The 27,143-nt window shown below is 41.1% G+C and overlaps 1 protein-coding gene across 4 annotated transcripts in view; it reads right to left on the minus strand.

Moving 5' to 3' along the window:
* CNOT6 (CCR4-NOT transcription complex subunit 6) overlaps positions 1-26,160 on the minus strand; it is a 64,941-nt gene extending 38,781 nt beyond the window's left edge. For 3 of the 4 annotated variants that reach the window (XM_075542092.1, XM_075542093.1, XM_075542090.1), the window contains exons 1-2: positions 25,977-26,129; positions 6,725-6,838 (exon numbers count right to left, since the gene is read on the minus strand). In XM_075542092.1, coding sequence (XP_075398207.1) covers positions 6,725-6,836 — 112 coding nt within the window. In that variant the 5' untranslated portion in view covers positions 6,837-6,838; positions 25,977-26,129. The other variant, XM_075542091.1, reaches the window with a different exon arrangement.
* Positions 26,161-27,143: the final 983 nt, after the last annotated feature.

A 27,143-nucleotide genomic window follows, 5' to 3' on the forward strand; every position in this document is an offset into this window, starting at 1 on the left:
CAGAGAAGCTGAATTATATGAAGAAGAATGTGGCACCACAAGAGAAAGACTGATGAACAACCTGCAATATGCAGATGGCACAACCTTGGGCTTGCTGCTGTTGAAGATCAAGAACTGCAGCTTTCAGTATGAATTACCACCCAATGTAAAGACCACCACAACCCTCACAACTGAACCAATAGCTTACATCATAAATAGAGAAAAGGTTGAAATTGTCTAGCATTTCATCTTGTTTGCAACCACAATCAACACCCACAGAAGTAGCCATCCAGAGATCAAACAAAGCATTGTACTGGTAAATATGTTGCACACGATCTTTCAAATAGAAAAAACCAAGGCTGTTAAATTGAGGCCTAAGCCATGGTCTTTTCAATCACCTCACATGCATGTGATTAAGGAAGGCTGAAGAAGCATTTATATTATGGTACTGGCAAAGAATATTGAAAATCCCACAAATTTCCAAAAGAACAAGCAAATTCGTCTTATACGTACATCCAGAGTGCTCCTTAGAGGCAAGGATGGCAAGATTTTGTTCACATACTTTGGACATGTTGGCAGGAGAAACCAGTCTCTAGAGAAGAACATCATGCTTGCTAAAGTAATAAGACATCAAAAAAAGGAGGAAGACTTTCCATAAGAAGGACTGACGCAGTGACTGCGCTGATGATGAGCTCAAACAGCTTTGAGGATGGCACACCAGAGCTGTGTTCCACTGTATATAAGGTCTCAGCTGGAACCAACTCGATGGTACCTAACGAGTAACAGTAACAACGTGCTTTATTTGGAACTCAGCCTCTCAGCCATGTAACCTCTTGCCCTCTGTCCTGCCCAGGCTCCTTTAGTTCTGCTGCTCACTGTCCAAAAGGACTCTCCTCCACCTATAAGACTCCTTACTTACCAAGGCACTCAGCTTTCTTGCTCTAAGGGACAAGCCTATCACTCACTCTTGTGCTCTTTGTTCTCCTGTCTCTGCTATCACTGCTGTCTCTCACCATCTCTGGTGTCACAACTCTTGTCTCCTAAACCAATGAAGCTCAGCACAGAAATCTTGAGGTCACACTCCACTTGTGGCTCTTCTTTCTTTTTAGTCATTTGATTTCTTTATTATTCAAAAAAGTTTCATTTGTGTTTATTTAACTTTCTGACTCTGCTTGTGCAACATTTTCACATTTTCCGCTCCTCAGTAAGAAAAGCACACCTGATCCTGTCTTAGACACATGTAGCACACATGGATAAACCATAGACCTTGCTGACATGTTTGTTTTGGGCAACCTCAGGTCTCACAGCATGAACCCCTCAAAGTCCGCCTGGGTACACCTCAGATGGAGACTTTTGTGCATTACCAACCTTTTTTGTATGTTAAAAAACTAACTCACTGCCACTGAGTCAATGCTGACTCAGGGACCCAGAAATACAAGGTAGAATTGGCCCTGTGAGTTTCCAAGGCTGTAACTACTTAGGAAAAGTCGAAGGTCCCATCTTTCTTCTTCATCTAAAGGTAAGCAATCCTGTTACCAGGGGCTTGGGATAGCCTAGTTTTGTTAGAGGCCATATTGTAGGACAGTTTAAACATCCACAGGCCAAAAACGGAACCATTTTGAATGCCTCTACTCAAGAGTCCCTAGAAGAGTTCTTCTTTCTTGGTGGTGGTGAGATTCCCCCTTTCAGATTCTGAGATGGCTCATTTTAAACTCAGAATGATGGTAAAACTGACCAATCCCCACATTATAGTTTCATATGCTTTATGGATTTAATTATCCCCCTGAAAAAATGTGCTATAAATCCTATCCCTTAAACCTGGTGGAAGACACCTGGTAGTGGAAACAGTTAAGTGTTCAGCGTCAAACCAAAAGGCTGGTGGTATGAACCCACCGTGTCAATGACCTAGAAAAAAAACCTGGTAACGTGCTTTCAGAAAGTTTGTCATCAAGAAAACTCTATGGGGAAGTTCTACTTAGGCTTTGCTTTCTAATGATCCCATGTTCCCACATGGCATCATTAGAAAGCACTATCAACTCTACGGCACTTTTACATGCCAGGTGAAGATCTTGAAATAAAGTTAGTAGCTCCATTTAAAATTTTTTAAAAAGGCACCATTTTCCCCAGAGATAGCCTTCCCTTATAGCTCATGCTCTCTATTAGGACTTCTAGCTTCCCCAGCTGAGAGGAATTAAGTTCGTTAAAGACACCAACTCTAGAACGAGGGATGTTATTGCATTCACAGTGATCTGGGCTGAAAGCGGAGAATACCAGAAAGATTTATTTTTGTTTTATTGACTATACAAAGGCATTCAACTGTGTGGGGCCTAACAAACTAAAGCTAGTCTTGAGAAGAATGAGAATTCCCAAACATTTCACTGTGCTCATTGGGAACCAATACATGACCTAGAGGCAGTTGTTTGAATAGAGCTAGGGAAGCTTACATGGGTTAAAATCAGAAAGGTGTGCATCAGGGTTGTATCCTCTCACTATGCTTATTCCATTTGCATGCTGAGCAAATACTTTGGGGCACTGGGCTACCTGAAGCACTCTGCATCAGGCTCATTAACAGCCTGTGATGTGCAGATGACACAATCTTGATAGCTGTAAGGGAGGAGGACTTGAAGCACTTGCCGATGAAAACCAAGCACTGCAACCTACAGTCTGGATTGTAACTCAGTAGTGTAAACCAAAATCACAGCTAGACCAATAGACAACATCATGATAAACTGCGAAACAAGGAAGAAAGAAAGAAAAAAAAGCTACCAACTCATGAAATTTTTGCAATAGCAGTATGAAAGTCCTATCTAAAGAATCATCCTAAGAACAAGTTTTGGGACCAAAATAATTAAACAGATATACGAACTGCCTTTTAGTTACTTGCAAAACTGAGTCTAAATACAGTTTAAATAAGAAAGCTGATAGTATGTGTAAAAAAAGAAAAGTTAAAATAAAACAATAGTATTAAAACAAGCAAACAAGGCTGATCGTATACAACAGCTACTTCCTCTTGACAACGAAGCTAGAGCACACTCGTTAAAAAGTCAAGATGATACTAGACAGCACATTTTAATCTAAACTCGGGAATCAGATATGTGATATTAATATTACTACTCGGAGACTATTAATATACAATGGGATAAAGGAAATTAACAATGAGATAGTCAAATGCTATATCTACATACCCAAGAAACAGTATTAAATGAGGGTAAAAAAGGTTAAAAATATTATCCTGAATCGTTATCAAAAGTATCAATATGTTTTCACATGGTATTTAACTTTAAATATTTTAAATGTATTATCTATAAGTATGTCCATATAATGTATCATAAACATATGATTACACAAACCAATCCAGCAGCAATAAACTTACCCTAGCACACAGAAACAATCTTGATATTTTCATGTGTTATTAAAAGAAAATCAAACTTCTTAGAAGAAATAGTTTAATCCAGGCCTGAGACAAGAAATATATATGGTAATCTAGGAATTTTCTTGCTATACTAGATAATAAAGAAGCTACCAAACACAACTACATTGGGTCAAACTACTCAGAAACCAGTTAAAGAGGCGTTCTCTCCCATTAATCAACCAGAGCATAAAATAAGATGTCAGAGAGTCCATGCAGAAAAAAAATGTTTGCATACGGACTGTGGTAACTACTGTACAATTCTACTTGCCATGATTGAACTATGGAATGATATATGTATTAAATCTCAATTAATAATATTTTTTTAATTTAAGAAATACTTAAATGCACTAGTTAAAAAATACTTCATTGGTCACTCTTGAAGACTGACATTTTATTATTAAAATTAGTGAAAACAAACAAGCACCACCACCCCCCGTTTTTCCTTCTGCTTGTACACTCCCAATAAATAAGATTAAAGTGTATCTTTGTAGACATATCTCAGTAAACAAATGAAAAAGAATTGGGAAGATTACAATATCCTTAGTTTGGCAAACCTCGAAGAATTAATGGCTCCAGGCACTGGACCTCAATAGAAAGGAAGGCATTTAAAACTTTATGCTCCTCTTGAAGAAGAAAAAGCATGCTATCAGCTTGGACCAAGTAGAACTGCACTTTAAGCTTGTCTAGACCGTAAACCTTGAGGAGAACAAACAGACTCATCTGTCTTCTACCAGGCGATCAGATTTGACTTATCAACATGATGATAAGCAGCCAACACTTAACCTACACCACCGCTGCCGCCGCCACCTGTAAAATATCCACGTCAGTTGTGCTCCAATGCTGTCCTGAAATGCTGCAGACTGCAAATAGGTTGACTTGCATCCTGAGTAATGTTAACTAGCAAAACCCAGACCATTAGAAACTATACATAATACTACCCAGGGTCTTCACAGATAAATTATAAGGAAAAGAGGAGACTGGAGGGGAGCCCTTAACTGATGTAACGTAGAATAAGTACACATAATGTAATGTTATAACTATAAAGAAACAAAGTAATTATTATAAAGTTGGAATAACAGCTATTTTGAGGAGCAGAGAAGGTTGCAACTGGATGCAGCATAAAGAGAAACATCTTACTTGGGTGAAAGAGTTGGATAGTTGGCTGGTCTTATATGAAGTGGTGTTTTGTGTGGTTTCCTTTATTTTCTAACACAAAAGGTTTTCTTTTTAAAGTAAATGATTAACAGAGCCATCTGATTTGTCTAGTTACCTCCAAATGGCACAAAGAATTCACCCATCCCCTGGAGACAGAGCAGAATATACCAGATAAGGAGATTGAAAACTCAATAACCTCAGATCTCTAGAACTTTTTATTACAGGTTTTTAAGGAACTACTAACACATGTAAATGAAATAACTGCCTTAGCATGAAAAGAATTTGACCTGATCTCCAGACATAGGAGCTCATGTACTAAGGACTGATTAAGACAAAGAAATGATATTCCTACTTCTGGATTTTAAATGATATGCTAAGATTCCAATCTATAAAGCTTCTTAACCAAGTGTCTTCCATTACAATAGCTGCTAACAATATGACTAAGTGTTGAAAGGACTGCTCTAATAGTTCCCTCCATCCTTTCTTCCCATCTTGCACCAAGAACATTCCAAATAAGCAGAAATTCAAAGCTGCCAAGGTGCTTCCAACATGAAGTAATGGAAAGAAGGATTAAAGGAGAATCTCCTTATCTTCAGAGACATACTCTCACTGACCTAAGTGCTATTCTAGTTTATCCTTAAATTGTGAGAAAGGGGAAACTTTCATACAAGCAAAAGATAATTCAAAAATTGCTAATGTAAAGTGAAGAAAAATGGAAAAACAAGGGGAAAGTGCCATTGCAGTCATTCTGTACTAAAAGAACTGGTTAGTGCAGGGGCCCTGGTAGTACCGTGGGTTAAATGTGGGGCTGCTAATCCCAAAGTCCAACTCCGCCAACCACCTTGAGGGGGAAAGAGGGGGCTTTCTGCTTCCCTGGAGTTACGGCCTCGGAAATCCATAGAGGTAGTTGTGCTACTCTGTCCTACAGGGTCTTCATGAGACGGAATCGATTCAGTGGCAGTGAATTTTGAGGTAATAAATGAAAAGGCACTTCCAAGTACAGGAAGCAAAATTTCACAGCAGAGCCAAAAGGAAAGAGAAATTTTACTCACTACCACCACAAATCTACTTTGTTGATAAGAACTTAGTTTAATTAAAGCCAGCACGCTAGAAAGTGGGAGAAAGAAAAACAGGAGACGTGTGTATCTAATTCTAGTTTGGAGGGTTTTAAATTTATTTATCAAGTGAACAAGTTTTGAGCTGCCAGGGAGGAATGGCAATTTCACAATTTCCTTCTTGCTTTCAATTTAGGACTATTGTTCTTAGACTTGGCAGTTATATTTTATCTCTTCTTCACTCTCAAACATATAAGCTCTATAAAGACAATTATTGTGTGTTTATTGTGTGTTTTCATCTATGTACCTTCCACCTCGTAAAATGGTTTACACAAAATATATACTCCGTATGTTTGTTGCATTACATAAGACCAAAAAAAATCAAGGACAGTCAGATGAAAGAAAAGTTAAACTTTGTTATAATGCGATCAAGTAAAAACCATATCAAACTGTAAGAAAATATAGAAGGTATTAGGCCAACATTAAGAGAAAAGTTCTTTCTCATTGTCTCAAGAATTAAAATCATGTGCTTTTATCATATCTGGAGTATTAAGAATAGGCTGAATGCCCTCTTGCAGAAATGCTGGAGAAAGGGTTATCTTCTGTGGGACACAGGGCAAATATATTTTTGGAGCACATCTAGACTACCTAAGTTGTTAAAAGGAACTTGCAATCTGCTTCAAACTCTAAGATTTTGTGTTTATGAATAAGAATGTCCTCAGAGACCCAAAGAAAATGAGTAAGGAGACATGAATGGATCCTCAAACCTACAAAGCTCTCCTATTCCACTAGCAACCTACTATTTGATAAGGTTTAAAAAATACAATCCTCCACCAACAGAAAATTTAGCATCAAAACCAATCTCTGGGCACTAAACATTCCAAATATGCTATTTTCACTCCACTCTTGATACCATTACCTACATTTTATGAGGCCACTGATTCTAAGCGATGAATAGGTTTTGAGCTTTGGCTTCAAGTATGTTTTCCCCACTAAACTTTCTTGCTTCTAAGATATATCTGTGCAGTGCTCTCATTGCTTGTTTTATTTATCAGTTATAGAAAAGTTAATTTTCTAACATATCATAATTTCCATACCATGAATTCATGTTTCCATGCCTTACCACTTATTTCAAGCTCTGCCCAATGTGATTTCTTTCCATTTGCTGCTTCCTCAGAGGACATAATTGTGTACATCCTCCGAGGGTCAGGGGGTTCGTATTTTTCTTTGGGCATGCCTGCAAATTAAGAAAAGAAACTAATCAGTATTCTTAAGAATCAAATAATAACAACTTTCTAAAAAACAGATATCCAAATTATGGTCTCTTAATACCATTTCCCACTACAAACACCTACAGGGTCCTTGAACAAATGATTTCAAATCTGAGAGAGGAAAATTACAAAATAAGCCTGGGAACCTAACAAAGCCATTGTGGTTATGAAGTATACACGAGCCAATCTGAAAAGACTTTCACTGGAAAATGACAAGACAATCACTGGACAAAGATAAGACACTGAATATTAAGAGTAACTGTAATGAGTCATTATGAACCGGATGAACTCATTAATTTTAATTTTAAAAAAGGAAGAAAGAAAAGGTCAGTTACCTGAAAATTGAAAGAAAAAAAAAATGGGACTCAAGCATTTATCTTGCATGTCTGGCAGAAACTAGAATTTCAGTTAATAAATGTAGAAGTTATATAATTAGAAAATCTTACATTTACAAACCCTAATGAAATAATATCCAGTCAATGATAATCTTTAATAAGATTGTTAAAATGCTTAATTATTGTCATCGAGTTGATTCCTACTCATAGTGACCCTATAGGACTGAGTAGAACTGCCTTTATGAGGTTCTGAGGCTGTCATTCTTCTTGGGAATAGAGTCTCAAAACAAAACCAAACTGCCCCCCTCCCCAATGAATGGTTCAGGCTATCACTCCTAAACCCAATGGTCAGCACAGTGCTTAGAGATGCACACAGGCATGTTTAAGGGCAGTGATGGAGCGTTTTCTTGCACAGTCCTTCCAATTCATGGTTCCACTTTCATTTTTTTATTCATCTGGATTAACTAAGTCTCCACCTACTCTATATACCTACAAACCTACACACCTGGAAAAAAACTTAGATGCTCGTGAATTACAAGTGAGCAATTAGACATAACTTATCTCAACGATGGTCTTACCAGTGCCCAAAAATTATACTGTGAATTTTAGTTTATTCCATCTCCATATGACTTCCCTCTTCAAACCCCTAACACTTCCTCCCCTCAGCTAAGGACCTCACTTCTACTTTCTCAGGAAAACAAGGAACAATCAGAAAATACCAAGAACCCCCACAAATGTCCCATCTATACTCTGGACAATCTATGGACAATCTGCCTGTCCTCTTAGCACTTAGTCCATTTAATGTACCGAAACCCACATCATCTTGTCTAATTATGGACATTACTCCAGAAATTATCTCCTCCATCAATTTCCCCTTCCAGAAGATCTATTTCCTCAGAATATATACATGGGTGGTATCATTTCCCCTATCAAAAAAAGATCTTAACCCTCTCTGACTCTGCCCCTCCCACTGCTTTTTCCTCTCGACGGTAAAAAGCCTCAGTATAGATCTAGGTACAGTTCTCCAACTCCTCTTTCATCCTAAAATGTAATCTACAGACACGCGATAGTTTAACACTTCTAAGAAGCAAATTTTCATTTTACTATCTCTGAAATTACACTATCTTATAACCAATGGTATTCATTATAAATTTGCAAATTTTACTCTCTAACCTGATCTTTAAACCTTAATCCAAAATTGTTCCAAGAAAGCCTCTTTAAACCAAACAATAGTTTGGTTACTATTGTCACTGATGTGACTTTTTGTGACGACTTTGGTCACTGAGGTGACTTTTCCAGCCAGTCTTTATAATTCCTACAAATGACAGGGCCCGACTATAAAAAATGTGAGGTGTTTATGGCTCAAGTCATTAGACAGCTTGCTAATAATTAAAGTAAGATACATGACATACATGGGATGGGGTCATGCAAATAGGGACGATAAAACTCTAACAAGGGAAAATCAGTCAGTTTTTATCATCCACTAAGTTCAAAATGAGCCATCTTAAATACAGGCTGGGGGTGGGGTAATCTCAGTACCATCAAAAAGTTTAGCTGGGGGTCGAACATATCATTTAGACCCTGAGATTCCTGCATGCTGAACCTCCTCCATTCAAGAGACAAGAGCTGTGACACCAGAGATGGGCACAGAAATAGATAGTGAGACAGCAAAGAGGTGGCAGTAGAGGGAACATGATACAGACCCTTGCAGGTTTCCTGGCCCAGGGAGGTAGAACTGAGTTGAGTGCCTTTAGGCTGAGGTTTTCTGGAAGAGAGTAAGGGGATTCATACCTGTGAGGCAAAGAACCAGGGAGAGGCATGCCTAGTCATGACTGAGAAGCAGCTGGTATGACCACCGAACAGTATCCTGGGCATTTGTGATCCTGAACTGTCCTAATAAGCCCCCTTTGAGTACTGTCTGTGAATTGTGTGTGGCCACTGCAGTGAATTATTGAACCCAGCAAAGAAGATGAAAGTGCTGTGGGAAGGATGATTAATGCCAGAGCTGGTAAAGAAGGTTAGGGGATGGGGGCATGTCTGATTTTCGCATCAGTAGAATCAGCCTTAAGCTGATGTTGAATTTGTTCTTCCTTCCCTCTTGTGAAGGAGCCCTGGTGGCACAGTGGTTCTGCGTTGGGTTGCTAACTACAAGGTCAGCAGTATGAAACCACCAGCTGCTCTGTCGAAGAAAGATGGGGTGGTTTCCTACTCCCTGCAAAGAGGTACAGTCTGGGGAAACCCACAGGAGTAGTTCTACCCTGCCCTATAGTATTGCTGAGTCAGCACTGACTCAGTGACAGTGAGGTTGGTTTTCCCTCTTGTGAAGTCAGAAGCAGCAGAAGCTCCCCTCCCCAAACCTCTCACCACCCTCAGCATTTTTACATGATCAAATAGTACATGGAAAGGTTAGATTAGAAGCTAAGGCGGCAATACATTTGTTAATGGTGCTGAAATGATTTGGAGGAATGTGGCAAGGAATGGTTGCATGTTAACAGGGTCACTGACTTGTACATGTTGAATTTGTTTGTTCTTTGCTATGTACATTTCCACTAAAAATGAAAATAGAATGTAAAATGAATTAATTTGCAGATTTTTTATCTTGGTGGCAAGAAAATCATAGTATCAGTGGATTTCTTGTCTATAACACGAGATGCTAGAAAACCATGAAACATTTGTGGAATTCTGAAGGGCAAAGATTATGATTTTTTAAACTCTAGAGTCCTGGTTCTAGTAATAGTAGAAGAGCTGCAGGTGAAACTTCTCAATTTGAACAAGTTTGTAAGCTATCTAAAGGGAAACAGAGAATCCTACCTCCCCAAACAAGCAGAAATTAGAAAGGATTTGACCCTCAAAAGAACTAGTGTTTGAGAGCCTCAGCTATACAATATTTCCCCTGAAAGTAATGTTTAGTTTAGGAGGCATGTGGGAACAAGAATTCAAGGAGGAAAAATACAGTTTGGGGCTTCAGGTATCAAAGATGAAGTTCGGAGTTACCAGATCAGCTGAAGTAAAGGAGGGGAAACCCTGAAAGGAGTAAGCTGCTGGAAAAAATCTGCACAGAAACATCACTTTGGCTGACGCCTGTATTACACATGCATGGACACAGCAACATGCCCCGTAGAGAGGTGCTTGCAGACTGAAAAGGCTGAGCCAAAACTTCCTGACAAATACAAAGGTGAAGACAGGAAATCCCAAAATTAAGAGATGAGCAGGCATATACACCTTGGAGTTCCCTTTGTACACTTCAAAAGGCATTATTTTAAGCATAAAGAGACCACATACTCGGAGTAAGTTTAAGAGATTTGTCCCAACACTGAGGTCAAAATCCACTAAGTCATTTCCAATTCACAGAGACTCTATAAGACACAGTTAAACTGCCCCACAGGGTTTCCAAGGCTGTAAATCTTTACAGGTATAGAAAGCCCCATCTTTCTCCTGCAGAGTGGCTGGCGGAGTCACACTGCTCACTATGCCACCAGGACTCCTAAGACTGAAGTCAAGACATAAATAACTTGAATATCCCCTAGAACAAAAATCAACCCTTCAGAGGAAAACAACAGTCTTGATTCTCTGTCACATATAAACCAGAATGTCCATTATCCAAACAATGATCCACAGCCAAAAGAAAGAGTAAAATAGGAAGGACAAGATAACCCAGATGCTAAACAGCGAACTTTAAAACAACTAGTAAAATTTGATGACGTAAATGAAAAGATAGCTACAATGAGTCAACAGAAGAGCAAGCTCATTACAAAATACCAACTTTGGAAAAGAACTTCAGAACTAAAAAATAAAATGTCAAAAAAAAATAACAGGAACAGCAAGCCTCCAAAACTTAATAGCAGGCAGGGCATTAAAAAAAGGGGTGAGTGGTCTGAAAGATCAGTCAAAATTAATCCTGAGAATTAAAAAAAATGTTTTAAGGTTGCAACATGTGGGATAACATGAAGCAGTCAAACATTCATGCAATTAGCATCTCAGTAAGAGGAAAGAGAGGGAACGCAGAACAATTACTTCTTTAAAATATCAAGAAACTAACAGAACCCATGCAAGCCAGTAGACAAGGGAAAGATAGCTTTCGCAAAGAAAGAAAAAAGGAGAAGAGGGCTGGGGGCAGGTACAACTTAGAATTCCATCCCCAAGAAAACACCCTTTAAACATGTATTTTATCCACAACAGCTTTATTCACAACTGTCAGACAAGAAGACAATGCAAAGCCCACCAGCAGCGAGAGAACTGCCCTATCTCAAAGCCATAATGGATACTATCGAATACTGACTATGGGAGACTGGAGAAAAACGGATGCATTTGAACAACGGTGTTGGCAAAGAATACTTAAAGTACCATGGACTGACACAAGAACAAACAAATTTGTCTTGAAAGAAGGATGGTCAGAGTGTTCCTTACAGACAAGGATGACACAACTTCATCTCAAACTCTGGATGAGTTATTGGTAGACCAGACCCTTGAGAAGAACGCAATGCCTGGTAAAGTGAAGGGCAAGAAAAATGAGGAAGGCCCTAAATGAGAAAGACTGACATCGCGGCTGCAACAATGGGATCAACACCAGAAAACCTGTGAGGACGCACAGGACTGTGCAATGTTTCGTTCCATTGTACACTGGTTGCGATATATCAGTCAGGACCAACTCATCATCACTTAGTAACATTCACACCCAAATCTTGCCCTCATTCAAGGTTTAGTCTAAACATTCCCGTCTAAACTACACAGTGGCATAAACTACGCCCAAGCTGTTCCCCCCTAACACTGGCAACATTACCACCACCCACAAAGATATTTAAAAAGTAATAAAGTCTAACTCACTTTGCAGACGGCTAAGGATGACTGTGAAAGCCCCAAGTCCATTTGTAAGAATTTCTTCTAACAGAATTATTTTGGGAGTTTCTCAGGGAGGAGCTTTTATCTTTCACACTGCTCTTACCGTGCAACAGTCTGTCATCGCCAGGCTCAGATAATCACTTGTACTTGGTCCCCATTTCCACAGGGCCCTATTAGTGGTGCTAATAAAGATATTTCTACACTGCAGTGGCATGGAGATAGCAAACCTTTAGTCCCCCTACGATGTTTGGTCCCCTTCGTGAGAAACGCTTAGAGATAGAAAATTACCAACGAAGGCACAATCATGTCAACAGAAAATGATGGACATCAAGCAATTCATTGATAAGTTTCTAACTCCAGTGGATCAATAGTAAGAGGTCTTGTGTAGAAGTACACCAGCATCATTACAGTAAAAATCTGTTCTCGTGTCACTTTTCACTTTAGCAGTGTTAAAATATTTCCCGAATACAGGCAAATGACAAACTAAATAATGTTTTCTCATGGAAAATGTTTCAGCTTTTATGTTTCTAGTTAAGTATTTGTATAATATGATCTAGAATTAAAACTACTATTAAAATAGGTAAAGCAGCTAGTTTCTTTTTCTTAAATGTAACTCAGCAAAATAAGATACTGCAATCATATTTTTCATTAATTTGAAATTTGTATGCTTATTGAAAACATATTCACATTTAAATGAACAGTTATAAACTGTTTGTGCATGCTGTGACTTAAACTATAGATTTATTTCAAAGCTGCTTAGTCACCATGCAGTGTCTACATTTTTATATACAAAAGACAGGGCAGGCTTTCTACTCCTAAAAGTCGGCCTCAGAAACACAGCAGCAGTGCTACCCTATCTTAAAGGGTTGCGACTGAATCAGCACCAACTAGAAGGCTCGGAGGTTTTTGATACATAATGACTGCTAATACAGACAATGCTTTTAAATATCAGTGAAAGTAACAGTGTTCTCAATTAGTGGCCCTTTTATTTTAGGGAACAGTTTTTCCCCCTATTGCCATTTAAAAAATATTCTCTTCTCTCCTTCAGAAATGGTTTTCTTTATTCTTCCCAACAGATCAAATACTGATTCTCAGCCATAGACATGTGTTGTTAATGAATGCTGTATTGACTTTCTACATGACATATGGTGTTTTAAATAAATTTGTACTCATATAAAGAAACAAGACATCACATAAAAACTCTGCACTACTAATTTTTGAAACCATCCTAGTCCAAATTTAGTCCTATTTTGTTATTAGAATTTTGAGTTGAGGTAACAGGAATAGTTCTGTGGATTTTTGTACAATTATCTGGAAGAAGAATTAATTAGGTCATATTCTGTTGTTGTTAGGTGCCGAGTCGGCTCTGACCCACAGCAACCCTACGCACAGAGAATGAAACACTGCACGGTCCTGTGCCGTTCTCAAAACTGTCCTATGCCTGGGCCTATTGATGCAGCCACTGTGTAGCTCCATCTCCTAGAGGACCTTTCTTTTTTTTGGCTGCCCTTCCACTTCACCGAACATGATGCCCTTCTCCAGGGAGTCTTGCCATCCTTGCCTCTAAGGAGCGCTCTGGCCTTACTTCTTCCAACAATTTGCCCTTCCAGTCCACGATACCCTATTCTTCAGCACCGCGTTTCAAATTAATCTATGGTCTTCCTTAGTCAATGTCCAACTTTCACAAACATACGATGCAATGAAGCATGCAGTTGGTAAGGGTCAGGAACACCTTCGTCCTCAAAGTAATATCCTTGCTCTTCAATCCTCTAAGGAGGTCTTGTGCAGCAGATTTACCCAATGCAACATGCCTTTTGATCTCCTGACTGCTGCCTCCATAAGCACCAATTGTGGATCCACAGCAAGACGAATCTTTGACAACTTCAACTTTTTCTCCATGTATCATGTTGTAACTTATTGGTCCAGTGTGAGGATTTTGGTCTTTTTGACAGTGAGTTCCATACTGAAGCTGCAAGTGTTTCAAGCTCTCTTTACTTTCAGCAAGCAAGGCTGTGTCATCTGCACACTGTAGGTTAATTAGCCTTTCTCCGATCTTGATGCCACATTCTTCTCCATATCATCCAGCTTCTCTGATGATTTTCCCAGCATACAGTTTGACCAAGTATGGTGAGCGAATACAACCCTGACCCATACCTTTCCTGATTTTAAACCATGCAGTATTCCCTTGGTCTGTTCATACAGCTGCCTCTATCTGGATTCATGTTCAAGTTCTGAATGAGCACAATGAAATGTTCTGGAATTCCCATATCCTGTTATGTGTTCTGAAATATCTGACTTCAATCCTAAAAATTCTAAGTATATTCTGAGGTAATTTGTCTCAGACAGGCCTTCTTGTAGCATAGAACTTATTTGTGTGCACGAGTTCGAAACGTAAAGAAAAAACACTTCACTGCCTTCAAGTTGATGTTGACTCATAACAATCCTATGGGACAGGGTAAAACTGTGCCTGTGAGTTCCAGAGACTCTAACTCTTTATCAGAGTAGAAAGTCCCACCTTTGTCCCTTAAGCAGGTGGTGGTTTCAAACTGTGGACATTGCCAAGTATAGCAGCCCAACTAATAACCACTATGCCAGCAGAGCTGCTGTGGAAAATTAGGAGCCCACCAGACAATCTTGTCATATTTCTATACTTAGTGAATTTATTTGAACATTTGGTATATGTAAAGTGACATTTTAAATTTTCTCGGCAAACATCAAGGATTGCAATTACTTGACTTTCGCCAAAAATTTCAGATTACAGACAGAAATTATTTTAAAACTATCACATGTGGATTTTGACTATTATTATAAATAGCTGATGATACGGTAGCAGGTATTGTATAGCCTCGGATTACTCCTTCAAAGCTGAGTATTTAAGTTGCATAGGAAGGGTAACATTAAAAGAGGTAGGAAAACGCTAGGTATCAAAAAGATCTCACAAAAAGGTAAAATTATGACCTCAGTCTCCAAACCTACCTTCTCTACCCAGTTTCCAAGCCAGAAATTAGTATTCTCTTCCATTCGCTTCCTTCTAGTCACAGCCGTTCCATCCAGTCTCTAATCCAAGCCCATTTTACCTCCTAAATCTTTCTCTCATCCACTTTGACTTAATTCGCCCTCCTCTAAGCTAGTTTCAGACTGTTGACGCCCTCTCACATTTCCCACTCTCACTGTCATCGAGTCCATTCTGACTCATACCTATCTTTCATCCATCCTAACACTGTCCAAAGTGGTCTACCTAAAAACAACAGCACTTCCTTTATGGTCCTAAAATATCTCTAATGCATCCTATGAATTTGACAGGGCACCAGCAAAAAGAGAAAAAAAGTGCAAATAACTATTGATCTAAAGCAAACCTATTAACAAATACCTAAGTTATTTTTGTGACCTGACTCCTGTGTCAGGTCCTGTGTCCCAGCCTCACAATCTGGGTCTCGCCAGTTCTCTTCTGCTCACAAATCTCCATACTTTAGTGTATGCTCTTGCTTCTGCCCAACATGCCCCATCTTCCCACCCAAAGGCCTAGTCATCCTTCAAATTGTAATTCAAATATCACCAGCTTCAAAAGACCCTTCCAACCTGCTTTCCTATCTGTCCCAGACAGAGGAATTTCTCATTCCTCCCCTAGGTTCCAATGAATGTTGGAAAGATTTCTAGTGGTGTATTGATTAGTCTCATCTATTTTTTTGATACTTCCAGTCCACCTAACACAATATAGGACTCTTGAGTTTGTAAACTGAATATTTTATATTTAAGTGACTAAGCTGTGATAGTAGAGGGGAAAAAAACCATACATTTTGTAAGCAACAGAAGCCATGTCCACATTTCCAGGAAAAAGAAAAAATAACTAGGCTTCTAAGATTGAGGAAAAGATCTAAAGAAATCAGACAGAAAAAGAGCTTAATGACCAAAGGAGCTAAGACTTTTTTTTCTTAGACTGGGATAACATGAAAGAATATGAATTAAGAAGCTAACCTGTATAAACCCAATTTTAGCAACAAACTATGTCAAAATAAGAGCCAATGTTTTAGGGTGATGGAAAAAGCGTGAGCACTGCATGAAGTGAACTTTTTTTTTTTACCCTACCCCTACCCCTAACCCTAACCCGAAGTGAACATTTTTAAGCATTAAAAAAAAGAAACTTGTCAGGCATAGTATAGGTACTAAACATATTTCATTTAATCCTCAACACTTCTGTAGGTAGGTATGAGTGTTCTCCTAATCTAGGTAATGAAACTGAGGTCTAGAGAATGACCTTGTCTGAAGTCACAGAAATACTAAGTAACAATTGTGATTTTAACCCACGATGAGTTTTAAAAGCTGTGTTAATCTCAGTTTAATCATTCTCATACTAAATGTGGCAGAACAGCGGCTCTCAACCTGTGGGTCGTGACCCCTTTGGGAGTCGAAAGACCCTTTCACAGGGATCACCCAAGTCATAACAGTAGCAAAATTACAGTTATGAAGTAGCAATGAAAATAATTTTATGGTTTAAGGTAACCACAACATGAGGAACTGTGTTAAAGGGTCGTGGCATGAGGAAGGTTGCGAATCACTGTGGTAGAACATCTTGTTTGTGAATTAGGAAACTGAAATCTAAACTTTAAAAAACTTGCCCAAGATTACGCACTCTTAGCAAGTGGTAGAGCATGGATTTGACTGGGACAACTAGCTCCAAAGCACATCACTGCTTCATGGTGGTGGTGGATCCTGCCACTGAGTCAATGCTGGGTCCCAGTGACCCTTGCACGACAGGGTAGAACTGCCTCAGTGAGTCTCAGAGTCCGTCAATGCTTACAGGAGTAGAAAGTCTTGCTCCCGCGAGCGGCTGGTGGTTCTGGCCTGAAGCTGAAAGCATAAGCAGTACGCCACCAGGGCTCATTTCACTGCTTTCACCTGACACCAACAAAACCAACATCTCATTGTCATTGTCCAAAGATGATTTCGCTAGGACAACCCCTCTAGTTTACTTCTTAAACGTAACCTCTTTCCCAAGCTAACCTCCTCTCATCTTTACTCACAAACCTTTCACATTACTCTTTTAAGAAAACCAATCTCCCCAAGCGGAAGGCGAATTTTGAGAATAATAGGGCAACGAATGTATAAGGGGTTTTTACTCAATAGATGTATGTATGGATTGTGATAAGAGTTGTATGAGCCCCAATAAAATGATTTAAATTTTTAAAAAAACCCATCTCATACTTTATCATTTCAGGAGGCATCTGAACTCTTAAAAATTAAGAATGACATGAAATAGCTTTATGTGAGCTACAACTATCATTTTTGCCATATCAAAAAATTAAAATAGGGAAGTTAAAAAATATTTAACTCCATAAAAAACAAGGCTATCATAGATTAGCACTGTTCTATGTTTTCGTAATTATCTTTAATGATGCATTATCATTCTAGACTCTGTGGCTGTAAATCCATTTAGGAGGGAGTTCTATATTGTATTCATGGACAGGATTAGGAAGGACTTTAGTAGAGGGTATGGTATGGAGGCCTGGTGGCATTGTGGTTACAAGTTGGGCTGCGAACCACAAGGATAACAATTCAAAACAGTCTCAGAAACAGTTCTACAAATGTCCTATAGTGTCACTAGGAATCACAATCAAGTGGTAGTGACCTTTTTGGGGGTTTTAGTAGAGGGTATGAACCAAGTCAGACGTTTTGTTTCCTTGGGGGCACCTTTAAGACTACTTTACTAGAGGATGTGACTTAAGACATCATCTTTGCCCTTGGATGGGGTATAACTTCTGGCACTCCTGTACAGTTATAACACACACTGCCTCACCTGGAAAGCCGTTACTTCTTCCTGACTGAGCTTCAATAGAAGACTTTTGGATATTTTTGGCTTGACTGACCTTTGAATTGGGACTAAAAAGCACCCACCACCACATGAGACATTTCCGTAGTTTCAGGAGTGTCTGTGGGGTGCTGCAGAGAATTTCAGAACCCAGGGAGTATACTCAAGGAAGTAAGGGGGTAGGGTCTGGGGTGGGGGTATGAATAGCACCTTGGGAGAGTTGAATATTTGGGACATCTTTAATCTCCAACTCCTTGAGGCATACTAAATGCAAGTCAAATGCTCTTACCTTCTCTACATTTAATCTGATAGGATATCATACACCATTGTGTTAGCTTCTGGAAAACTCCAGAATGAAAATGAAGAAGGCAAGTAGCATCTTAGTATTTCTAAGAAACTGAAGGTTTCTATAGTCCATCCTTTCGCCACACCCAAAAAGAGGTAAATATAGTTTTCTCAAATTTTTTAACGTGAAAAAAATTCAGTTCAAATCTACTTTCCTGACCTTGTCCTAACTAAAGCCAACCCGTCAGAGTCAATTCTGACTTCTACAACCCCCTGTATAGGGTTTTCAAGGATAAAAGATAGGAGCAGATAAGTCTCCACTTTCTCCTGCAGAGGTTGGTGGAGTTGAACCACCAACTTTAGGCTTAGCAACCCAATGTTCACCCAACACTGCCATCCTTCAATCAACTATACAAAAACTATCCCTTTGACATACCAATATTCAGTCACTACAACCTCCTGAGCTCTCGGCTTTGAACTGAAGTACATAGCAGATTCCCTCAGAAGCCAGTTTTGATTAGAACTCTTTTTAAGGTACCCAAATGAGTTTAAGACAGATGTATCACTCTTGTCTGCAGCCATCTACTGATTGCAGATACATATTTAAACATGCTTTGTTTGGAATAAACCTTCACATGTATGAACTGGAAACTTAGTAGCACTTCTTTTTGACTTAGCCTCATATATGACTTAAAGTCAAGTTATTGCATACAATGTTTCTTCCCCTTAAAAGTCCTTCTTAGCCTAACAACTCCCTATTCACCTTTTAAAACTCAGCATAAGGTCCTTTGAGATGACTTTCTCTAGTTTCCCAAGCAAAATTAACTGCTCTTTCCTTAGCATGCCCCAAATATTTTGTACATTCCTAATTTATGATATAACCAATGAATGAGTGTTGTATTGCTTCATTTATCTTTCTCCCCTATATCACTGTAAACCCATAGGGGACAGCAGATCCTAAGTCTCACAACAGTAGCCAAGTATATATATGGGACCTGATACATAAAACTCAAAACCAAACTCACTGCCATTGAGTTTTGAGTCAATGCTGACTCAAAGTACCCCCTATGGTTTTCCAAGACTGTAACTTTACCGAAGTAACAAGCACAGTCTTTCTCCTGCAGAGCTGCTGCTGGTTTCAAACTGCCAACCATTAAGATCACAGCCCAAAGTGTAACCACTACACTACTAGAGTATACATAGATATGCTTAAAACACAGGTACCCAACAAAAATTTCTGAAATGGCACTAATTTAAAATGCTGTGCTCAGTATAATCGGTTATGTATAATACTCTTCTGAAAATAAGAATTTTTTCCAACATGATTTATTATGGAAACAATATGAACATAATGCAAATTACAAATTAACTCTTTGCTTTATGAGCAAGTCTGAGACCACTAAATGAAGTTAGAAAACAGCATCCAGTTAAAATGAGCTGTACTACATCAGCTCACTATGTGTATTATAAGCCACATCCATCCACACCAGCTGTTACACACTTCTAATTTCAGACCATCTTCCCTCCTTTAACCTTCTTTGTGACCTGTGGAGCATACAGCGCCTACCTACACTTTCCACCACTAGGGTTTGATGGGAAGCTGTTATCTCGCTTTTAGTGCATGTCACCATCTGGAGGGGCCTGTGTAACTGTGTGAAGAAGCAAATCTCAGCCCACCAACCCACCACTAGAGAGCCCCTTGGGAGATATGTGTCCCACCAATTTATCAAAATCTGTACAACCTTAACATTTCTTTTTATTTCATTCAAAATCCCTTGCATTCTTGAAAACATGGTTTCAACAACAAAATCAAATCATAAAAGAACCAATTTTTGGAAGAGTTTAACTCAAAAGCTACAACCTTCTGATACCTGCTTCCACAAGCAAACTAGATTCCCCCCCCCCATGGTAAAGAGCCCCATTTACTTAATATTTATGTACTTTTAAACTACTGGATATACTCCTGTATAAGTCAAGTTTTCCAGCACATTTTTAATGCAGTTTTTGTGGTAAAATTAGGTGCCTTGGCTGATATTTGGGCTGGCATATACTCGAGTATATACGGTATTTAAGATGCTAAACTGCTCTACCACTTTTATGTGAATCTTATTGCTTTAAAGTGTTACTTACTGAATTCTTGAACATTGTGTCCAAATCCCATTTTTTTCCCCATAAGCACCGTGCTATCTACTGTGTGACTGCAGGGAGCATTACTTTTAGGAACCTATGTGTTTTGTGGCTGAATGGATTATAAATTAACAGCTGTATTAGAAGCTCTTAGGCTTTAAAGCAAGTTTTAGTATTCAAATTTCAAGAGAGACATATATGGGTAGTTATATATAGAGTAGCTTTGAGCTGGAATCAACTAGATGACAATGGCGGGGATTGAAAATTAAACGGACTTTGTTTTCTAGATACACTAGATTCCAATCACTAAGAGTGTAAATCATATTCCCCCAAAACCTCACTGTGATGCCGATTCACTGAAGTGACCCTATAGGACAGGGTAGAAGTGACCCTATAGGACAGGGTAGAAGTGACCCTGTGGGCTTGTGAGATTGTAACTCTTTATGGGAGTAGAAAGCCTCATCTTTTCACCAAGCCAGCAGCTGGTGGTTTTGAACAGCTGATCTTGTGATTATCAGCCCAACTTGTAACTACATCCGCCACAAAGGCTCAAGGGCTCCAGGTGTAAATTCTATCGCATACCTACAAATCCAAATCTTATTTCCATAGCAAAATATTCTTAGCAAAACATATTTGAACTTCTCCAAAACAGTAAGGGTTTTAAAGCAGAGCATTCCAACCCATGTGCTGAATAGAGGAATGGGTTAAACATAAGAATGTACTGATCATATTGATCCCCTCACAGTCCAAAGGCTCTAACTATGAGCAGTCTTGGCCATTTATCTCAGTATGTCTTCTATATATTACCCTTTTCGACTGGGCTGTTTGTTACACACACATACACATTTACACTTTACAAAACCGAAGAGTTAAGTGAGATGTTTTAAACATTAACCAAAATGCATACTTATAAATCCTAAATTAGAGGGGGATGGGTTTATTTATAGTATTGACCAAATGTCTGTTCAAATTTCCCAGTAATTGTAGGCTTACTTTGCCACCAAGATTCATCTAACAAGCTCAAAAACACCTACATCTAACCATTCAAAAGGAGCTTCTTGCCCTGTTAGCACTGCTCAAAGCATTTTAATACAATGACAGACTTCCAGAGAATGTTGAGTCTCAAAAGAAACTTTACTTTGTCACACCCTCTTTTCTGACCATTTAAGACAGGTAGTGTGAAGGAAAAAAAACACCACCACATAAAGTCCTATTACCATTTCATTTCCCACTTATTCCTAATTTTCTCTTTCTCCTCAAAAATCTAATTCCCATACATCAGATTAAGAAACAAAATAAATTTGACACTAGCAATAAATACTAGGCTAATTCATCTGGAAAATAGGTAAGCATGCGAACACAAATTCAAGCAACTTATCACAAGTGCAAGAAAGTCAAGCAAAACTACCATTCACGATGCTATCCAATACCACTTTAAAGAAATAAAGGCTCTTTGAGGATGGAAGGAACAGCAGGTAAATTCCTGGTTGTTATCAGAAGTCAGCAGTTTGAACCCAAGATGCTCTGAGGTAGAAAGTTATGGAAATTAGTGCCAACAAAGATTGCAGCCCAGCCACTCAACCTTCCCAATGCTGCGACTTTTAATATAGTTCCTCATTGTGGTGACCCCCCCCACCATAAAATTATTTTCATTGCTACTTCCTAACTGTAATTTTGCTGCTGTTATTAGACGACCCCTGTGAAAGGGTCGTTCGATCCCCAAAGGGGTCACAACCCACAGGTTGAGAACCACTGCTATAAGGCATCTCTGAGTCAGAAATAACTTGAGGACAATGGGTTTTGGGCCTGGGGAAGGTGACATTGAGATGGTCAAAGGGAAAAGGGTGGGTTTGTTTCAGAAGAAAATGGCATTTAAAAACAAAATAGCTAAGATATGACTCTGAGTTTTCTTAGTTGGGCTCTGTAGAGCAGCAAAACCAGCAGAGTGTAGAGAGAGATTGATTTCACAGACACAGCTCATACCATTGGAAGCTGACAAGTCCCAAAGGCTGGAGGCTTTTCCTGGCTCCCGTGGTCCCATGGCGGACAAACCTAAAATCAGCAAGTCTGGTGGAAGGCTGCTAGTTCATATTCCAAGAAGTGGAAGCCAGAGGATGACAAGTGAGATGAAGAAAGAGTTTTGTCAGCCAGCCATATATCCTGGATGTAAGCCACATCCCCAAAGAAACTCCTCCTACATCAGATCACAAAATGGAGGATTAATTACATAAGACCGAAAGCCATAGGCTCCCCAAGCTGACACATGTTAACCAACATAGTCCACCGCTTGTCAACTTAGCACCTGTACACATCTCCTTAAACCACAATTTTTAAATAACAACTATAAAGTCACACTTGCACCTTACAATACAATGAACGTATATACAATAAAAAATGCACTCGCCTCATTTTCATCTTACATGAGGGAAGAAAAGAAAAATAAGTGCTCAACAGGCAATGTTTAACACATGAGAAAGACTCATAATGGGTCGTTTCTGCCACTGGTATTTAAAACTACCTCATTTTACCATATTCTTTTTACCCTCAGCAAGCACTTCAGTTATCATGGCTCTTTGTCTAGTGGAGGTGATCCAAACCTACACTTCTACAGGGAACTGCATTGCTGTAGTGGACCATCAACTTTAATAGCAACACGGTACTACTCAAAATGGATTATGGGGTCTCCTGTATTCCAGACACATTAGTACCTCCATTATGTAGTATCAATCCAGTTCCTACTTGACAATCAGGATCAATCACACCAGCCAATACAGCAACTCCTTTCTTTGCCTGTTGGCCCAGAGTCATAAGGAACAATAACCTGTTCAATGAAATTACTGTTGTACCTCCAAGTGGAAATATTCCTCCCTTTGGACCAAACACCTCCAGACCCAGAGAGCACAGGGTCACAAGAACAGGAAGCAAATTGATGGGAGTGGGTCATAATGGGTAAACATGAATAAGTAGTTCAGGACCACATTCATCCCATTCCTATGAATCCTGGTGAAGGGATAAATGGCATATATTGAACAGTTTTAGAGCATGCACATCCTCCTAGTCTCCACCATGCAAAGTATTGCCATCTAGCTGACACCATAATTATCTTTAGAAGATTCCATTATTCTATCAAGCCAGCTGCTTCAGAATAAGAAACGTAAAAACCAGTAATTTCGAAAGCATGGGCCCACTACCACACCTGATTTGCTGTTTAGTTAATCCCTTGATCTGAGCCCATGCTATATGGCATGCCATGACGGTGGAGGAGGTATTCTGCAAAGCCACAGATGGTAGTTTTGGCAGAAGCATTGTATGCTGGGAAGGCAAATCCATCTCCAAAGTATCTTTTCCAAGCAAGAATAAAACATTACCCTTTACATACTGGAAGTGTTCCAAGGCAACCAGTCTGCCATCAGGTTGCTGGCTGATCACCGAAAGGAACAGAGCCATATCAGGGACTCAATGTGAGTCTCTACTGCTGGCAGACTGGGTACTCAGCCATAGCTGTAACCACATTAGCCTTGGTGAGTGTAACTCCATGGTGCTGTCCAATTAAATAACCCCCACCCTTGCCACTTTGGTTCATAAGCCCATTGGGCAATGGCAGAAGTGGGTGGGAAAAGAGGAGGGCTGTTTTCCACACAGTACATCATCCTATCTAAATGACTATTAAAATCTTCTTCTAAACAAGCTCACCCTTTGGTGAGCGTTCACATGATATAAAATGTCTTCATTTTTATAACCCAGAGAGCTCTCTCTGCCTCATACCTTACTACTTTTCCAATCACCTTCTTGTACCATTATCCCACATCCTTAATAGTCTTTCCCACACACAGTTCCCATGTTTCTGTTTGCATGCCTAGTATAGGTCTAGAAATAAATCTTGGGGACATTTAGTAATGTCTTATAAGCTCCTATAGGAGCCATGATGACACAGTAGTTACATTTTGGGCTGCTACTCCTGAAGTTAGCAGTTCCAAACCACCAGTTGCTCCATAGGAGAAAGATGAAGCTCTCTACTCTTGTTCAAAGAGTTAGTGTCAGAAACTCACAGGGACCATTCTACCCTGTTCTATGGTGTCACTAAGAGTTCCCATCAACTTGATGGCTGTGTGTGTTGCGTTTTGGTATAAGTTTCCCCCAGTATCTCAGACTCTTCAGCCAGAGTTTGTGTTAATCACAATCACATAGGGATGGACGGGGGATGATTTTACTAGGGAGGGTGGCTTAGCAGCCAAATGTGGCTATTTGACACTACTGATTTGGTTACTACAAGAAATAAAGTTTCAGGGCTCTTCTATGCGGCACTAGAGCTGTAAATCTGAAGCCTGAAGTTTATCTCTTCTTTCACCAATTTGCCTTGTGAAAGCAAGGCCAACCAACCAATTTAGAAAACCAAAGGTTTTGTTCCACTTTTGAGAGTGCTCAAAAGAGCCCTGGTGGAGCAGTAGGTTAAGTATTGAGACAGTTAACTGCCAAAGGGGTAACGATAAGGCTATGTGCTCCGGTAATTATTTACCGTCTTGGAAAGCTTCGGGAGTTCACTATGCACTGGACTCAACTCACTTACAATGGGTTTGGGGGTAAAACCATTCTCAGTACCAAATGTCTTAGCCAGGCTTCTCTAGAGGAGTAAAACCAGTAGAGCATGTATGTATTGAGATTTATTTCAAGAAGTGGCCCACATACTTGGGGGTGCTGGCAAGTCCAAAATCTGTGAATTTGGCAACAGACTGGAGGCTCTTCCGGACTTAAGTGGTTGCAGGGGCTAACAAACCCAAACTGAGGTTAGCCAGGCAACAGGGTCTATGACTCACACATCAGAGGAGCTCACAAATCCAAAATTCTGCTGGTCAAGCTGTCCACTGCTAGTTCTTATCTCAAGAAGCAGAGAGGTCAGACCATGACAAGGTAGGATGCAGGATCAAGTGTCTGAGCTTTGCCAGAACGTTCATATATGCTACATACAGGCCACACCCCCCAAGAAACTCCCCTTCCATCCGATCGCAAAATGAAGGATTACAGCATACCTAGAATATCACACACGGGTAGTGTAGCACAGAGCAAGGCTCTCCGTATCGTCAGCAATCCACTACAGTAAGGCACCACCTCTTCTGATGCGAAGCATTTCCCTAACAGTATCACTGTGCGGCAGCTTTGGGGGGCACGGGGGAGAAAGCCGCCCGCCAACTGGCCTGACGTTAAATAATTTGCCGCGGTGGAACAGGTTGGCTTACTACTTTATGCTCCGGCAGCCACAGGACGTGCGCACCCACGCTCCGGTGTGTCATCCCAAAGGCTCACAGCCACTTCGCTCAAGTTGCCACCCGTCCAGACTACGAACCCTGGGGCAGCACCTCGTGTCCCCCGCCGGTTGACAAGAGCCCGGGGCTCCGGCAGGGGCGCCCGCCCCCTGGCACGCCGCCGCCGTCAATCAACGCCCCGAGCCTCGGACTCGCACTCCGCGTGGGGGCGAGGCCCCAGGAGGGGCGGGATCGCAACCGCAGCGCGTAGAAGGGGGTGTAGGGGTGTGGGGGCGGGGGGGCTCCCCAACAGCCGCCAGCTCCGCTAAGGGACTGGACCGCCACCCAACACACAAAAGTTGCTTCCGACCGCGCTCTCCCGCTCGGGGCGCGAGGGCATGACAGGCCGGGGATCCCAGCGCGGCCGGGGCGAGCGGCAGCGCAGGCCGGGCCTCGGGCCCGTCTCGCTCACCTCTCGGGATGCGCTGCCTCCTTCCGCCGCTGCCGCCGCCTCCTCCCTCTGAGTGCAGCGGGGTCTGAGCTGTGGAACCACCATACCAGTCCCGCCCGCTGCCGCCGCGCCGCCGCCGCCGCCGCTCTTTGTTCCCCCTCCGTGTGCCACCGCTCCGGCTGCCCACCTCAGCCGCCTCGCCGGGTCGCCACTACTCCCTCCCGCCTTCTCCGCCCCGGGCCTCGCCCTCTTCGCAGCGCCCGCCGCCGCCTTCGCCTCCGCGCCGCCGACGCCGCCGCCACCGACGCCGCCGCCTCCTCCTCCGCGCCCCCCTCGTTTTCATTGAAAGCAAACAAGCATCATGGCGGCGAGCGCCGTCCCCCGGCCAGCGAGCGCCCCGACTGCGGCCGCCCTTCCAACATCCCGGCCCCCCATTGGCTGCCGCCCGTGGACGCGACCATTCGCAGCTCGGCGGGAGGCTGCTTCCCACACGCCTCCGCCCCAGGCCCCGCCCCCCTCCCCCCCGCCCGCGCCTGCAGGGTGAGCCGGCCCGCGCGCTCCCGGCTCGGCCCGCCCTCTCTCTTCCCGCTCTCCTCGCCTGGCCTGGCCTGGCCTGGCCTGGGATGGGCTTCTTAACTCGCCTTCCTCCCGTCTCCATTTACCTTCTTTTTTCGGTCACCGGCTGTTCACTTCTGCCTCCTCTCTTCCTTCCTTTACCTTGTTCTCTCTGCCTTTCCTTCCCTTCGGGCCTAGGGCTTGGCGGGCCACATCCCTGGAAGACACAAGTTGCTCTCACCTTGACTTTGGCCTCAGCTGTTTGTTTATTTTGATGGGCCCCTGTGTTAGGCTGGATAGACTAGAGAAAACAAATCCAGGGAGACTCATATGTGTATAAGAAAGAGCTTTATATAATTTAACATTAAGTAATTGTACATTAAAAAACATCTTGTAGGGTAGAATTGGGATAATGATTGGGGGCGGGGAGTAGGAAGTATTTAGGAACTAGAGGAAAGTTGTATTTTTCATCATTGCTACATCCCACCCTGACTGGCTCATCTCCTCCCCAAGACCCTTCTGTAAGGGGATGTCCAGTGGCCTGCAAATGGGCTTTGGGTCTCCACTCTGCACTCCCCCCTTATTCATGATAAGATGTTTTGTTCTGATTATACCTGATCCCTTTGACACCCC

Source organism: Tenrec ecaudatus, chromosome 2, assembly GCF_050624435.1.
Source record: "Tenrec ecaudatus isolate mTenEca1 chromosome 2, mTenEca1.hap1, whole genome shotgun sequence".
Taxonomy (NCBI): Eukaryota; Metazoa; Chordata; class Mammalia; order Afrosoricida; family Tenrecidae; genus Tenrec; species Tenrec ecaudatus.